Source organism: Convolutriloba macropyga, chromosome 8 (genome assembly GCF_964194025.1).
Source record: "Convolutriloba macropyga chromosome 8, txConMacr16.3, whole genome shotgun sequence".
NCBI lineage: Eukaryota > Metazoa > Xenacoelomorpha > Acoela > Convolutidae > Convolutriloba > Convolutriloba macropyga.
This window is the reverse complement of record NC_134475.1, coordinates 58,032,303-58,048,720: the sequence shown is the minus strand read 5'-3', so window position 1 is coordinate 58,048,720 and position 16,418 is coordinate 58,032,303. Positions and strand designations below refer to the sequence as shown.

General features: G+C 35.7%; 2 protein-coding genes across 5 annotated transcripts in view; one reads left to right on the top strand and one right to left on the bottom strand.

The window, feature by feature from the left end:
• Positions 1-14,696, top strand: part of LOC142344220 (uncharacterized) — a 28,516-nt gene extending 13,820 nt beyond the window's left edge. For all 4 annotated transcript variants that reach the window (XM_075395772.1, XM_075395773.1, XM_075395771.1 and 1 more), the window contains 6 exons: positions 6,385-6,480; positions 7,028-7,212; positions 7,434-7,734; positions 10,654-10,822; positions 13,631-13,719; positions 14,462-14,696. In XM_075395772.1, the coding sequence (XP_075251887.1) occupies positions 6,385-6,480; positions 7,028-7,212; positions 7,434-7,734; positions 10,654-10,822; positions 13,631-13,719; positions 14,462-14,648 (1,027 nt within the window). In that variant the 3' untranslated portion in view covers positions 14,649-14,696. The remainder of the gene's footprint in view (positions 1-6,384; positions 6,481-7,027; positions 7,213-7,433; positions 7,735-10,653; positions 10,823-13,630; positions 13,720-14,461) is intronic.
• LOC142344868 (uncharacterized) overlaps positions 1-16,418 on the bottom strand; it is a 577,092-nt gene that overhangs the window by 398,639 nt on the left and 162,035 nt on the right. The gene's annotated exons all lie outside the window — the stretch shown is intronic.

Genomic DNA, 16,418 nt, shown 5'->3' with positions numbered 1-16,418 from the left:
AGTAGAAAAAGAATTAAACAAACTAATAGAAGACAAACAAATAATTAAACTCGACAAATGTTCAGACGAATACTTTATTAGTCCAGTGGTAATCACAGTAAAACACGACAAATCTATCAAGATAGCACTAGACTCAAAACAATTAAACGAGGCCATACATAAAAACAAATACCAAATGCAAAGCATCGATCACCTAATGGACACAATAGCATGTAAAATAAGTGAACTAAAACAAAAACCAGGAACACTATATTTCTCAAAAATTGACCTCAAATACGCGTATAGCCAAGTCCCCCTACATGAAGACACACAAAAACATTGTAACTTCAATATATTGGGCGGAAATGCCACAGGAACATATAGATTCGTAAACGGCTTTTACGGACTCACAGATATGCCAGCCACATTCCAAAAGATCATGGACTCAACACTGGCAAACATTAATTCTGCACACGCTTTCTTAGACGACATCCTAATCATAACAAAAGGATCGCTATCGGACCACGAAACAGAACTACAAAAAGTCCTATCACGCTTAGACGAAGAAAACCTAGCGATAAGCCTCCATAAATGTGAATTTGCCGCAACAGAAATAACATGGTTAGGTTACAAAATAAATCCAGATGGAATCATCCCAACAACTAGAAAAACAGAAGCAATAATGAAAATGGAAACACCAAAAACTCTAAAACAACTACGATCACTAATGGGAAGCATACACCACCTACAAAAATTTATCCCAAACTTATCTAATATATCAGCACCACTCAGACCATTACTATCACACAAAGAAAAAACAAAAAACAATAAATTGGAATGGAATGAAGACCACACACAAGCATTCCAACAAATAAAAAACGCAATCGCAAAGATCATAGAACATAAACATTTTGACACAAACAGACCCACTAGGGTAAGATGCGACGCAAGCAAAGAAGGACTAGGAGCATGTCTCGAACAAAATTACAATAATAATTGGCATCCCATCGCATACGCAAGCAGATTTTTAAACAGCAATGAACAAAAATACAGCATTAATGAACTAGAACTTCTATCTGTCGTATGGTCCCTAGAACATTTCAAATATTACTTATACGGCTCACGCTTCATGCTCCAAACGGATCACCAAGCATTACTCTCAGCCCTAAAAAACAACAGAGGAAACAAAACATATCAAAGTAGATTAACAAGATGGGTAGACAGACTTCTACCATTTAACTTCTCAGTAGAGCACATAGCAGGCAAAAACATGGGCTTCGCAGATTATTTTAGCAGACACCCCACATCAGCAGCGATCCCCATATCAAAAGAAGATAAAGATTTCGTCATAAATTTAATCGACTCATTCAAGTTTATGCTGAAAAGAGCAGACAAAATTTCGTCCAATAGGACCGCTCTAATTAAACAAGCAGATAATGACGTAATAATAGCAAGTGAGCAAAAGCGAGCAAAACAAAGCGCTTTTAGCCAAATACACAGCAAAGAACAGTCGCATTATATCGATTCAAAATTTGTTCATTCTAATTCAACTATTTATAACACCGTAAACGTTTGTACTCGAAATAAGCCAAGTATTAACACCTACGAACAAAAAATTACCAAAAGATTCAGAAGACCGAATAAAGGGAACATGGAAACAACGAAACTATCAGAAGAAAACCCCCACCCCACAAACAACACGCAACATCAGGAAAACATTACTAACAAAAAAGCCATTACCATTGGCACCCAAACGGACTACATATCCAATCAAGGCCAGGGACTAAAACCCCTCGATCCAAACATAGTCGAAAACCCATTCAACTCAATTACAATTGAAAACTCCCCCGATTATCTGTTAAACCTCCACAAAGTCCTCGGTGAAGCATTTATCGCAGAAGCGACAAAAAACGATACAAACAGCAGCAAGATCAGGAGGCTCATCGAATTACAGGACTGGAACGCAATCAAAAACTATTCCAAATACTGGTACAGTTTGCGCAAGGACCTATCAGTCAATCCAAATGGATGTATCCTCTACGACGGGAAGATGTACATCCCGACACAATTGCGAAAAACGGTCATAGACTCGGTACACAAAACGCACCCCGGTCAAGCAGGCATGATGTATCTAGCCCAGCTAATATGGTATCCCCAAATACATAGGAACATCGTGGCCTTAGCTCAACGATGCAAACAATGTACCAAAACAGGTAAAAATCTAAAACCAATACTACCAAGAAATAAGTACGCAAAGTTACCAACACTAGCAGAACCCAACGAAGAAATCCAAATGGATTTTGCCGGACCAATAACAAATAATAATCGAGACACATATATACTAGTAACCGTAGACAGATACTCTAGATATCCACATGCAGAAATATACAATAATTGTGATACCAACACAGCCATAAATTACCTAAAAGATTATATAAAATTCCATGGCATACCCAGATCATTAAGATGTGACCAGGCACAAGCGTTCAAAGCAAAAAACTTTGAAATATTTTGTAAAGACAACAACATCAGACTAATCCTAGCACCTGCAGGAGATCATAGAGGAACAGGAATGGTAGAAAGATTAATACAAACAATAAAACGAAGACTAGCAGCAATAAACGCTGATAACAACTGGTCGAAAGAAACATTAGCAAATAAAATCTCAGCAATCATAGAAAACATAAAACTCATACCTAACACAACCACTAAAATAACACCATTCGAAGCACACTTTGGAAGAAAACCAAACACACAAACAAGCAACATCGTCACACACCCACACAATAAAAATTTATCATACAAAAACATACGAAAATTCTATTTAGACAAGAGAGTGCTCAGACGCCCAATGTTGGATCAGCAGGCTATGTGGACATTCTCTGATTCGGAGCCGAACATTGACATACAATACAATACTCCTGACAACTCCGAGGACGAATCGGATACAATCCCTCTCGCAAGGCAGAGAGCAACCAAACGTAAGCATATATCACCAACAAAGATAATCCCGGATAAATTAAGCATTACATTCGGTGACAAAACATCAGTACTCATAAATAAGAGAAAACAAATAGCACGGAAAACACTAATGAGAAAAGCACCAGAACCTAGAGGAACACTAAAACCACTCTGGAACATAATTCCAGATGGAACAATAAGTGATTACACACCAACCACTATATCACTCGACACACATAACAGAGCAGACACAAGAATTCGCAAAAGCGATCTAGCCATAGCAACAGAAACATATGAGAAACCTACTCCCCCACATACACAGGAACCTAAACCACGACTCATGCACTTCGTCGCATGTAAAACAGTTCGGGAATATAATAGGAATAGAGAGAAAATTCGCAAATTCTGTTTAGAGGAAAAGAAGCAGCCCGAACTAAAGGAGAAGGACCAGAGACAGCGAGAAAAAGAAACTCTTGCAAATCCACATGGACCAGTAACCAGCACCAACCAAGATCCAGCAGGACCGTCAACCAGTCCCACCCAACATCAAACAGGACCGTCGACCAAAAAACAAAGCGGCACAAAGCAAAAAGGGCGGACGGAACGAAAACGCAAGGCGCTCTCCCCTTCGAAACGGCCAATCAGGCCAACGAAAAACAAATCCAGCACATTCGAACAAAAATCGAAAGAGGCGGCGATAGCACAAACAAAACTGACAATCGCAAAAAGGAGGCAACAAGCCAAACAAAAACAACACCCACTGATCCACATGGATCTCTCAACGATCTCCAACTCAAAAACAATCGAAGTAGTTAACGTCGCATCGGACTCATCGAACACAAGCCCGATCCGCATCATAACATCATCGTCCCCCAAGGACTTCATGAACCACCCATCACAAGGACCAACACCTAAATCACCCCTCAAATCCCCAAAGAAAGACATCAACAACATCGTCGAACAGATCAAGGCAGCAAAACAACAAGATCCACAATTTACTAAAGACTCGGACTCAGACACGGACTACGCAAACCTGATAACTATCAAAAAAGCCAGCCCAACAAAGACATCATCAAAAGCCAACCCGACAAAAGACACAAGCACCCCACACCCACAACACTCATCAACCCCATTACATTCAAACATACAAACACACCCACAATCAGCAGAGCACGACTCAACCTCGGACATCGAAAACGAACCACAACAAAGCATCCCACCAGAAAACACTACACAACAACAACAACAACACGAATCAACAGAGAACACCCATCATGCAACCAAGTCCCTGGAACAAAGCCCTATCTCATCACTAAATACGGAAGACATGGACGAGCTAAACAAATTGACATTCGAATGAACATCAATTACTCTAGCGGGGGAAGTGTGGTGGAGAGCCTATGAAACAAAGTATTTCAACTACTATTATAAACACGTTTAAAACTATATTAGTAGTATTATCATTCCATATGGAATGCAAAAACTTAGTTACACTTGTTGCAGTAAAAGTCATATACCACTGTACTTAATCTTTTCGTTGTACTGAAAGTGTTAATTCCGTATGGACAGGTGTTGTCTGCCACATACGTTATAGCCGAGTTGCGAAGAAAGCAAACCACGCTTTTTGCCAAGTTTAACGTTGAAAACGAGTTCAATTGAGATTACGCAACTGATCTTTTGTCCGCCAGCGTGTACCGTATAACAATAATAATAATAATAATAATAATAATAATAATAATAATAATAATAATAATAATAATAATAATAATAATAATAATAATAATAATAATAATAATAATAAAAAAAATAATAATAATAATAATAATAATAATAATAATAATAGTAATAACAATAATAAAAATAATAATAATAATAATAATAATAATAATAATAATAATAGTAATAATAATAATGATAATAATAATAATAATAATAATAATAATAATAATATTAATAATAATAACATTAATAATAATAATAATAATAATAATAATAATAATAATAATAATAATAATAATAATAATAATAATAATAATAATAATAGTAATAATAATAATAATAATAATAATAATAATAATAATAATAATAATAATAATAATAATAATAATAATAATAATAATAATAATAATAATAATAATAATAATAATAATAATAATAATAATAATAATAATAATAACGCAAAGTATACTAAATAGAGTAAAAGATCATTGTTTTTGAAGCGCATCCAAAAGTGGAACGACAGTCTAAGACTGATGGGGGAAAATTACCTTTTAAAAGAGCTTTAAAATAGTTCTCGCAAGGTCAGCATGAAAATATACAACTAGACATTATTAGGATCATTCGGTTCTTATTTTTATATATAGAAACGAACAGCTTAAAGGGTAATATCAGATAATAATAATAAGAAAAAAAATCATTAATAAATAATGTAAAATTTTGATTAGTGCCATATATATTTTTGATTATTCTGAAGGCATGTAAACTTTAATTTATCGGTTATATTAATAATTTACATGTTTAGAGAAAATTTTTAACATTGTGTTGCATTGAGACCGGGTACATCTATAAAGTCAAGATTTTGATATGTTCCGCAAGAATTCTTCTTGTTGAATCTTGCTAAGAACTTGCCATGGTTTAAGAAAACTTCCATTGTCAAGTACGTGATAAGGTAATTCATGTTGAGCCAAAACAAGTATGACCTTGCAAGACCAAGACTTGTCCATGTGTTTCAAGATTCGTTTCACTGGATGTGCAAATAACCTACACTGAAGGTGGCAGTTTTATTTTCAAGTTTTGACAGTTACCTTAGTCTCATAAGATAGGATAGGTTTCTAGGCTCAATTGCGCTTTTTTGGACTTTCAATGACTACTGTTTGGCTGCTTCTTTTGCATTTTTTGGCGTTTCTTCCTTCGGATGCTCTTCGGATGTTAATCTTTCAAGAATCTTGCAAGATTTGGATGTTAATATTGCCAGAAAAATACCCGAAGCCGACTCGAGCAGACCTCTAAGCTTTGATGTTAATACTTTTGAGCTGTGCGTTATGTTTCCAGTCCGCGTGACTGGAACGCACAAACGCTCCCCGGTCTTTATATTTTGGTCTGATCAGATGACCATTTCCTAACCATTGAATTACATCTCTATAATCAACATTATGAATTGGTTTTCTTAAAGTTAGTTTTTAGCACGTGCTCTCCTGGTACAACTTGAGAACACCGTGATTCTATCTACTGAAATGTTAAGCCTTGTTTAAAATATCGGGTCTTTCCCATTATAGCCCCCCCATGAAAATATAGCCCCCCCCCATTATGGTATATTTACCATGATGGGGGGGCTATAGGTTATCTGATCACTAAGCTGGGGGGGGGGTCTATTATGGGAAAGACCCAAAATATCGAAAGCGCGAACAATGTAAAACAGTTTCAGTTTGTAATCCTTCTTTTAAGGTCAGTGTCACTATACCTGCGTTTAATCACACCAGACACGGACCCCGCTATAGCACACCTCAACAGTGAACAGAGTGCCACTTCAAGTCTCAACTCGTTTGTTCCAATCCATCGTCTTTCTTTTCCCAAATGAGAAGGATTTTGATTTTGGAACCTATTTTTTTGTTGATCTCTCTTGTACGTTTTCCGCGCTTTCATAAGTTATGCTTTGGATCTTTTCCGTTTGTGCCCCCCCAGCTTAGTGGGCGCATATTATTTGCAACCCCCAGACGCACGTGCCATATTTTCACTATGATGATTTACTATGTAATGGCACGTGCTCTGCAACTGGGGGGCGCATAACGTACTGGGGGGGCACAAACGGAAAAGATCCTATGCTTTTATATGTAGCATATGATACTGTGTTCTTATGGCACATGCGCACTGGTTTTGCAAATAATATGCAACCACAAAACTCGGGGGATGGGTACTATTATTCTCCTTAATTCAAGGGGAGGGCGAGGGAGGGGTGTAACACAACAATCTACGAGTTTTGTGTGTACCAATTTATTGTACAAGTAGCAATCGCTGTAATCATAGGTAGATAAGGAAGGTAGATAATCACCCTAAGGAAAAGGAAACAACTCCTTTACTTTTTGACAAGAAATAACAGCAACAATTTCAATGGGAAGAACAACTGTCGCAACTGGGTGTATGCCACTTTCCAGTTCTTCATGTCCAGTAGCAGCAGTCGCTGGATACAGTCTGTATCTCTCACAAAACCCAACAAGTTTGAGACCCAAACTGGCCAGTACTCTTGGGGATATCCGAAGTTCTGCAAAACTAGCGGTAGGTTCTAACACAGGCAAAAACTTAGCTGTTTCTTCCTGTTATGCGTGCAAATGCATATAAAAATAGGCACTCTATACCCCCCCCCCCCCAGCAGGGTACTGGCAATAAAGCGTATCATGGCGGGCTATTATTTTGCAGGCGGGATATTATTTTTTTTGTTTTGTTTTCCTTTATTTGGGGGGTGGGGCTATGATGGGAAAGACTTGATTTGGTTTCAGATTTCTTCCATCGCAGCTCCTGGAATCACGAAGCCATTGAGATCAAATGTGTCGTTGAACAATTCACAGACATGAACGAACTTAAACTACTCGAGAAGGAACGTGAAGAGAAACCAAAGAACCTGAACGAACTTCAGCAACACATAGGCGAATTACTGAAGACAGGTCAGCACTCTGACCTTAGTCTGAAGGTCAATGGAGAGGACTATAATTTGCACCAGTGTGTGTTGAAATTTCGGTGTCCCGTCCTGCTCAACAAGATATTGGAAAAGAGTAGGGCAGAAAAAGAAACAACCCAAAGGTGATAACCACAAAGATTCCTATTGAACAATTTATTGCAAATTTAAAGGCGTTTTAGGTTAATGTTGGCCCGAAGGTGGGTGGGGGGGGGCAGTTTGGCAGGCAATGGTAATAATAGACGTAACTCGTGACAAAATTGCTCCCTAAAGTCTTTTAGTAAAAGATATAGGAATTGGGCTCAAACGAAAACGGACAGTTTTTGAGTTGTCACGGCTTTAATTAAAACTCCAGATTGGACGAACAGAACTGATAGCAAAAGAGCTCTACAAGTAAACGTTCAATAGAGTGTTATTAAACCTATGAAGATGGGGAAATAGAGTCCTAATATTCCAATTTGCGTTTTTTTATTTCCGTTATGGCGGAGTAAAACAAACCACGTATTCAAAAAATACCTAAAGATATACCGGTAGACGAACAATTGAGCAGTAAAGCAGTAAATCTTACAAGCGCTTAATATTACCATTATTATGTGCTATTAGCTGAGTGCAATCGTTACGAACGAGAGCTTACAATATAAATTTGTCAATTTTGAGCAAACTTTTCAGATTTCCTACGCGAAATCGGCTCTATATATTGATAGCTGTCATGACAAAACAGCCAATGCCAAAAACCCAATGCGACAAAAAAATTCAGCTGAAAACAATTTTTGTTCCAAACCCACTTAGTGGGGGGACTATAAAAGCTCGTTTTTTATTATTCACTAAATTTTGGGCCATCGATATATTTCACTTAGAAAGATATGGGTGTTATCATGAAAAAGCCAGTCAAACTGAGAATGTTCTATTTGGAAAATCCACTTTTCCAAGGAGTTTTGAGGTTTTAGTTTTGTGAGCATTTAACTGATTTTCACCATTTTGTCAATCTTCGCTAAATTTCGCAGAGATAATTTGAAATTATGTGCAATAGTTGGTATTGTAGTAACTTAAGGATAAAAGAGGGTTGCTCAATTGTTTTTTGCTTCTCATTTCTGTGCTAAAGCACTGGCTGAATTTCAAAAAAATAACATTTTTTAATGTAAAAGGCTTCAATCTGATGATAAATTTTAAAATCATTGATCACATGATCAGATTGCAGAAACCCGTTATTTTTACAGTTCGAAAACTGCTGGAGAATTGTTTCTCATGACCAATCTTCCGAAAAACATCTAATTTTGAAGTAATTCAACTTCATATTTAAAAAAATGGCCAAAAACATCCGCTTTAAGCACGAAATTCATCTTATAAAACCTGGCGTAACCATTCCAGACAATTGTGAAGATTTTTGTATTTCGACTATCCTGCAGAACTCTAAAATTTTGAGTTTCCTGCTAAATGAAACCAAAAATCTTCATTTATACAGTTTTGGCCAAATGTTCTCTAATCTTCTGCAGCTTTCCATTTACGAGGAAGCGAATTATGTGTCTCAATGAATCTTAATGCATCTATTTTATTTTCAATTTTAATGCATTTATGCAATCTGAAGTTGCAAGTTGAACAGCTAACATTAAAATTGTCTGCAATGCTTTGGTTATAAAACATTAGAATATCTCAAAACTTATCAATTTTTATACTGGTTCCGCAGTTCTTGTTTCAATTTCGTCTTTTACAACTTTTACCACATTGCAGCATTTAAAAAATTAATAGCGTAAAGGGATAGTTAGAAATTTTTAGTTCGATGATCAAACAAAAAACTTAAAGTTAGACGACATAACTGTTTGGAGGAATTGTCTAACTTTCTCCAAATAAACAAGATTTTTCCGAAAATCATGAACTGTTAAAGAAAGAAAACTACTCAAATATTTTGTTAAGAATAATTTTTCGTCTGCTTATTGGCGCATGAAACATTCGTAAGTCTTCATCATTCTTTTATGGCCGCCTTTCAAAAAGATTTTTAGTCATGCTGCTACTTATCACTTCATCTTCATTCCAAATTGTCCACGAACTTTTGAACCAAGCCATCAAAACCAAGTATAAAATTGTTGAAAGTGAGTTTTGAAGGGTTATGTAAATTTCTGTCCGAAATTCTGAATTGATGAACTTTTTTCCAGCTGCACTTTGCGGTATCATTTGTTAGTTTTCATATAAACATTGTGTTTCATTGGGTATTTGTGGAGTCTGAGTAAAAATGTATGTTCGCAACATTAAATTTACCATTAAGATAATAGAGTACACCTACCTCATATCAGCTTTGGAACAGCGCACGTTTAGGTCTTGCTATACTTTGGTATTTCCTTGCTTTTACTTTTTTTTGTTTAGGCCACCAAAATCTCTCCCCGATCCAGCGTCAAAAGTTTTTGGAAAGGTTCCATATTTTTTGTTATTTTTTTTATTGTTGAGTGTTCATGCCCCACTTTTTGTTTGCCAGCATAATTGATTTTCGAAAATTTGAGTAGGTTTATTTTACTATATTTAGGGAGACAAGAGTACTGAACATTTTAATGTTTATTGAGGTTTTTGAGTTTTTGTTGCCTTTATCTCATGAAATTGAAAAGATTGCGGCCCAAAAATTGACATGAAAAATTTTTTAAACAACTGCAAAATGGTGCATTGAGTCGGTAAGTGAAAACTTGAACATTTGAAAAAATTATTTGCTGTTGAAATTTGCGATCAAAAAGTATCATGTGTTTTTAACATTGCATAAATTTACCGATAAATCTTTAAAGTTTGCTGTTCATCGTTTTTGGTGTTTTGGTTTAGAAGGTTTCTGGATGGATCATTATGTGCAAACACACATTACCGATCCTGATTGTTATACTAATGCCACCGATAATACTCGCGATTATTTGCGGAAACAGTTCTTCAGTGTTGAAAATTGGAAAAATTCTTCTAAGATTGACTTTTCGTTGTTTTCAAATTTACTTTTTTGAATTTGAAACCCCGTTTGGATCAACTTACTGTTCATAAATTGTGTGAGATTTTCAATAAAATTGAATTGTTGACAGCGAGTGGAGTGACGTCACTTCAAAAGATATGCAGATGTTGCTGCACTTCATTTACTCTAATGAGATGCCAGAACTGCAGACGGTGAAAGAATGTCTATCCATGATTAAACTGGGAAAAAGATGGGAGCTGGAAGAACTTCAATCTTACGCAATGACCAACATCAAGAATGTAAGAAATTACTATGCTGAAAAATGCAAGTTAGCAATATTTAGCGTTCATCTTTCAACAGAAATAAGCGCTGATATTTTGCTCGAGCCGTACAGTCTCGCTTGCTAGCGGTTGACTCATTGATATTGATTTTCACAGAAAAAAGGAAATTAATTATACCTTCAAAAAAACCCAATTGAGCATATAGTTCCTCCCCCACTACAGTGGGTCGGAATAATTTTTTAGGATCCCAAATTCAGTTAAATGCTTCTGCTAATTTCAATTTCACACTCGACTCTTTCTTGGTGCTAAAGCTTATTAAAGAAAGGTAATGAACACATTTTAAAGCTTCGATTTTACCGGTAAATTAAATAGGGCATCAAAAGACCATCTTTGACCCAAATAGCGTATGAAAATAATCTTGCTCAACTTGTTAATAGCCGCACAGCGATAGCTGGGGCTATTATTGGCCTTCTCTTGGTTTTTTACAATTCAAATAATTTGAATTGTATTGGGGCGCTGTCTTTTTACGACTCGAAGAGGAGTATTGGAGAAGTCCTTTTTTTAAATCAATTTTATTGGAGTGATTTTTGAAGCGGGAAAAGAAACGCGTGAAAAAATTTTGGTGTGAAAAAATTTTGGAGTGATTTTGGTGCTGAATAAAAGTGAAGAGCGGGGGCATTTTGTTCACGTGCGGCATTTTTTTTGTTCACGTGCAGCATTTTGAAGTAGTTTTTTTTCATTTATTTTGGTTAAGAGGTTTGGTCATGATTTTGTTTTAATTTTAGGCTGGCTTCGGTAGTGGTTTGAAGGTTTTTTGAAATTCATAAGAATTTTATTATAATTCGGAGGTTTTTAATGTATTTTGCTGATTTTCGGGCTAATTTTTGCCTTTTTTTCGATTATTTTGTTTTACTGGCTCAAATGGGTATTGAAGAAACCCTTCTACTTGAGCAATATTATGATATTAATTGGTTACAGCTTTGTGGGTAAGAATCATTTTTTTGTTGAGAAATATGACAAAAAAATGTCGAAAATTGGAACTATTTTTCTTAATTTTTTGCAGTTTTTCGTTTTTTTTCAGTTTTTAGCAAAGTTTCTTAGCCTATTATGACTTGCCTATTGTTTTGCGAGCATCTGGATACCCTATTGACTGAGGGGAATTTTTCTTTGGATTTATATGCTTTTGAAATATTAAAAAAATTAGTAACTTTTTCCAGTTTTTCAGTGAAAGTTGTTTTTAAGAGCTTTTTTTTCGTAATTTAGCCTAAAGTATTTTTTTTTCAAAATTCACATAAGTCGTTTTTTAGGTAATAGTTGCTTTGATGAAGTTATTTTGCAGAGATAGTTTTTTCGGGATCTCAATTTATAACGAAGTTTGATCAGATTTTTTATCAGATTTTAACAGATTTGGTTTTATTATTTTACTTTTTTGGTTTCATGGTTTTGTTTCAAGATAATCATAAATTAGTGAAGGCACGTTTTTTTTGATGAGTAGTTGGATGGCGTTAAATGGATTTTCACTTCGAGTCCTTTCCGGAATTCTTCCGGCTTTTTTTTTAAGATCTGTTCACACATTTTCATGATTTTTGAAGTCAAATTGGAGTAGTGATTTTGGTCACGCTGAAACAAGAAGTGGAGCGAAAAAACGAGTGGTTTTGTGGCGTGAAATTTTTTCTCTCTAAATTTTAAGTAGAGTGAGAAAACGTTGTTTGAACAAAAATTCGCTTTCTCGCTAGTGGTTTTTTGTTCACATTCGGCAATTTCACTTTGACTTTTACAGTTTTTTCGATTTTTTGGATCGGATTTTCTTCTAAATGGTTTTCACAATCCATTTATAGTTCGTTCTTGGTCTAGTGTTCTCTTTAGTCAATGAAAATTCTTTGAATTGTGGGTCAGGACCTGTCCTGCTATGTTTTTTTATTTCGTCGTCATGAGTTTTGTTACGACCATATGACGTCACAGCCACTTTTTGTTCATTCGTTCATACAATTGCAACTGAATTACTTGTGTGGCGTCATTTTTCGCACTTAGTGGAACGAGTTTTTTGTTCATGCGCGTGATTTAATTTTTGGTCACTCTTGACTTACCTCACTCTCAAAACTGACTTCCTCAATTTGAAATTGACTTTTATTTACTATAATTCAAAGAGATAAGGTCAAATGGGTGTGTTTCACTCGAAATGAAGGTTATTTGAGATCAGCTAATAGAGGCAGCAATAGCTTATACAGATTTTTAATCAAAATATAACAGATCAGCCTTCAATCAAAAGACGAATTTTTTTGGTCTGTCTTTTTTACTGTTTTTTTTAGACTGCCGATCTACGAATCTATTGCGGCTATGTTCTGGCAATCTGCCAGCTATGTTACTAGGGTGCTCGACCGTGCAACGTTAGTCAATAACCCTCCAGATATCGGGTATAACTCAAAAGTGAAGATGACCTGTTTAAATTGGGCCATGAAGATAGTACTCTGGAAATGCTAAGAAAAACAACGAAATTTCGTCAGACTGAGCAAAACCATTCAATGCAATATAGGTGGGGTCTTCCCTATTATAGCCCCCCCCCCCCTAGGTTATCGGGCATAACGAAGAACCCTTTATTACGGTACCATAATATTGACAGTTTTAGTTAATTTAAATACAATTAATTTACTGGAGAACAATTAAATATTTAACCGTGTCGGGTTGTTTTCAGAATTTCCATGTTTCCAATCCACGAAAATAAAGGGGGCTGCATTTTGGGGGGGGGGGGGTGGCTATAATGGAAAACCCGAAAACCAGACTAGTCTTATGTCAAACAGATTCAACGTGAAAATGATATCATTGAAGGTGTTAACTCCTGACACTGCTGTTGACGAATGTCTCCTTCATGAAGATGACAAGATCCAGCGGATGGCACTGGAGTCTCTTAGTACCAGGAATGTGTCATTCTATAAACCAGCAGATATCACTGATATTTTAAACAAACGTTGTAAAATTATGTCAAGCAACTCCTTTCTTAACAGAGTACACTGTATAGCCAAGGATTTGTTCTGTAACTGTTCTTCTAAGATGGGGGTTTACTCTCGTTATCTTGAAAAATTAAAAACGAGACAAAAAATTGTAAGCCCATCTGTTTCTGTTCTTAATTGCTGAAACTTGGACAAAAACAAAAAAACCGAAGGGTTATAAAATCATGAGTTACTACTGTCGAAGTTCGTGATTTTTTTCGTTCAGTTTTTTTTTCACCTTCAAACCCGTTGCTTGGCTTTTGCTTTTGAAAAAAAGTTTCGACTGTAATAAGCAATTAGATAATACGTAAAAGTGATAATACTTTGACAAGGACTTTAACGAAAAAGCTCCTCGTGAACAGGCCCAATTTTCCAAAAACAAAAAGTTTCTATAAATTGCCTACGCGTGTAAACACCTACCACTGCAGAGGTGGGTTGTTCTACAAGTAGGTAAATTATAGAATATTGGTTCTGCCAACAATAATTACGGCTATTTTTAGAAATAAAAAATCAATTTATACAAATTTAACAGCGACTGCATTGATCCTAGTCTCTATGACTAAACTTTTTTCGCTATTTTTACAGCTTACCATTTTTATATAAAAAATACGATTTTTTTTTCATGAAAACTTAAAAAAAATTAATATCAGTGTGTTCCATTCAAACACAGACCACGTGTTTTGTACGAGCACGAAAACTTCAATCGAATATGCAAAGACCACCCAGAGTTAGTAGCAGACTTATTTGATTTGGTAACAGACAAAATGATCAACTCTGGCAACTGTTATCACCCGCCAAGCATCAGTGAGCAGGACAATGCAATCAGCACTCTTGAGCAAACACATGATTTAATTTGATAAAAAAGAGACTAAGATTGATATTCATAATTCATAATTTGACATTGACATTTTCATATGTAATGTAATACAAGTAGAATGATGACTGGAACAGAGAAAACAGAGGTATAGTCTGATTAAATCTGATCCCAGTTCGCCCAAGTCAAAGATCCCTTTCAGCGCAAAATTATGTAAGAAAAGTTCTGATGAGACCAATTAGCTGAAATCTTCAAAATGTATACCACAAAGAAGGAGGACGCCGGTAGAGCCGAACGGGCGCAGAGCAGAAAGCCTTAGAGATTTAACGCCAAATATTAAGCGGCTTCTATGACTTGATATGAGTCTCTCACAACCGAACAAAATATCACTACCGAACATCTTATACTGTATAATAAATGAGAGCTTAAATATTGTTGGACAATACGCAACTTTTATTTTCATTCTATTGTCCCAATTTTTGCTTCCGATTATCTGGCCAATCAAATTCAAGCATTCGGCTCAGAATCTCATTTTTTCCATTCTGCTCTGTGCCCGTTCGGCTCCAATTCCTAGCAAGCGCCTATAATTTACTTAATTTGCAGCAAATTTCATTCATAGTTGAAGTGCGTTTTTTGTGCGTATTTTAAATCGCGGAGGATGGGATACTAGGCGAAAATTCGATTAGGCGAACGAAAATGTTGAAGCCACTAGGCAAAAATCCTAAACTAAAGTTTTGTGGAAATTAGGCGAACAGCAACTAAAACAATTAAAAGAGGTACTTCAAAAACCACTCGATGTAAAAAAAGTTGCTAAGTGTCACAAACAGTGGTCTTCACATGCAAATTAGTTGTTAAAATTACATACAAAATGTATATCATTAATTTCAGAGTTTTGCATCTTTTTCGCGGTCCTCCGTGTCATTGCGGGCAATGATTTTGGTTTTTTAAAAAGTAAAAAAGAAAAATGTTTAAAACACATTTTCAATAGTTTTAATGTAAACAATTCAGAACTACTGGTTGCAAAAAAGGCACGAAATATGGGGTACTTGTGGATAAACTAAATCTTTAAAATAATCAAAATTTGAAAACAATGTTCCTTGTTTGATGCATTTGTTGGCTTTTTTTCTACGAAATCTACTGTTATGGTTACTTAATTGCTTTATTCTACCCATCGGATATAGTAGTACCGCCTTTGGGTGTTCTAATTGCTATTCGCTTAAATTCAACAAAACCGTACTTCAAAATTTCGTTCTAATCAATTTTTTGCCTAATACCTCACGCTCCTATATCACTAACTTTTCAGAATGTATCGGCGCATTTCAGCGCACTTTGTACTAAATGAATTCTTTAAAAATATACAGGACATGCGAATACTTCCGAGAACAAGAGGAGCACAAAGTGGAGTACAAGCTCGAGAACAAGAAAACAACAGGAGCTGAAAAGCGGCGACACGCACTGAAAAGATAGTGATGAAAAATACGCACAGAAAACGCGCTTCAACTATGAAATAAATCCGCTGAAAATTAGCTAAAATCTATCTCAAGAATCTATCTCATCCTTTTTCAGTTCAAACGCTAATGTGTAAGCAGTGATCTTTAGTACAAAAGACCTCTATTCTGTCTTCGGTATCAAAGATCACCTCGTAAACATTAGCGTTTGAACTGAAAATGCTCGAGATAGATTCTCTCATAATTCTTAAGAAGCTAAACGTTCACGTTATTCCCATTTGCTCCTCAGTGAGACCTGTTATTAAGAGTACTATGTGAGAATCTATCACCTTGAACGCAGTGTCAAAGTCATGAAACTTCCAGTT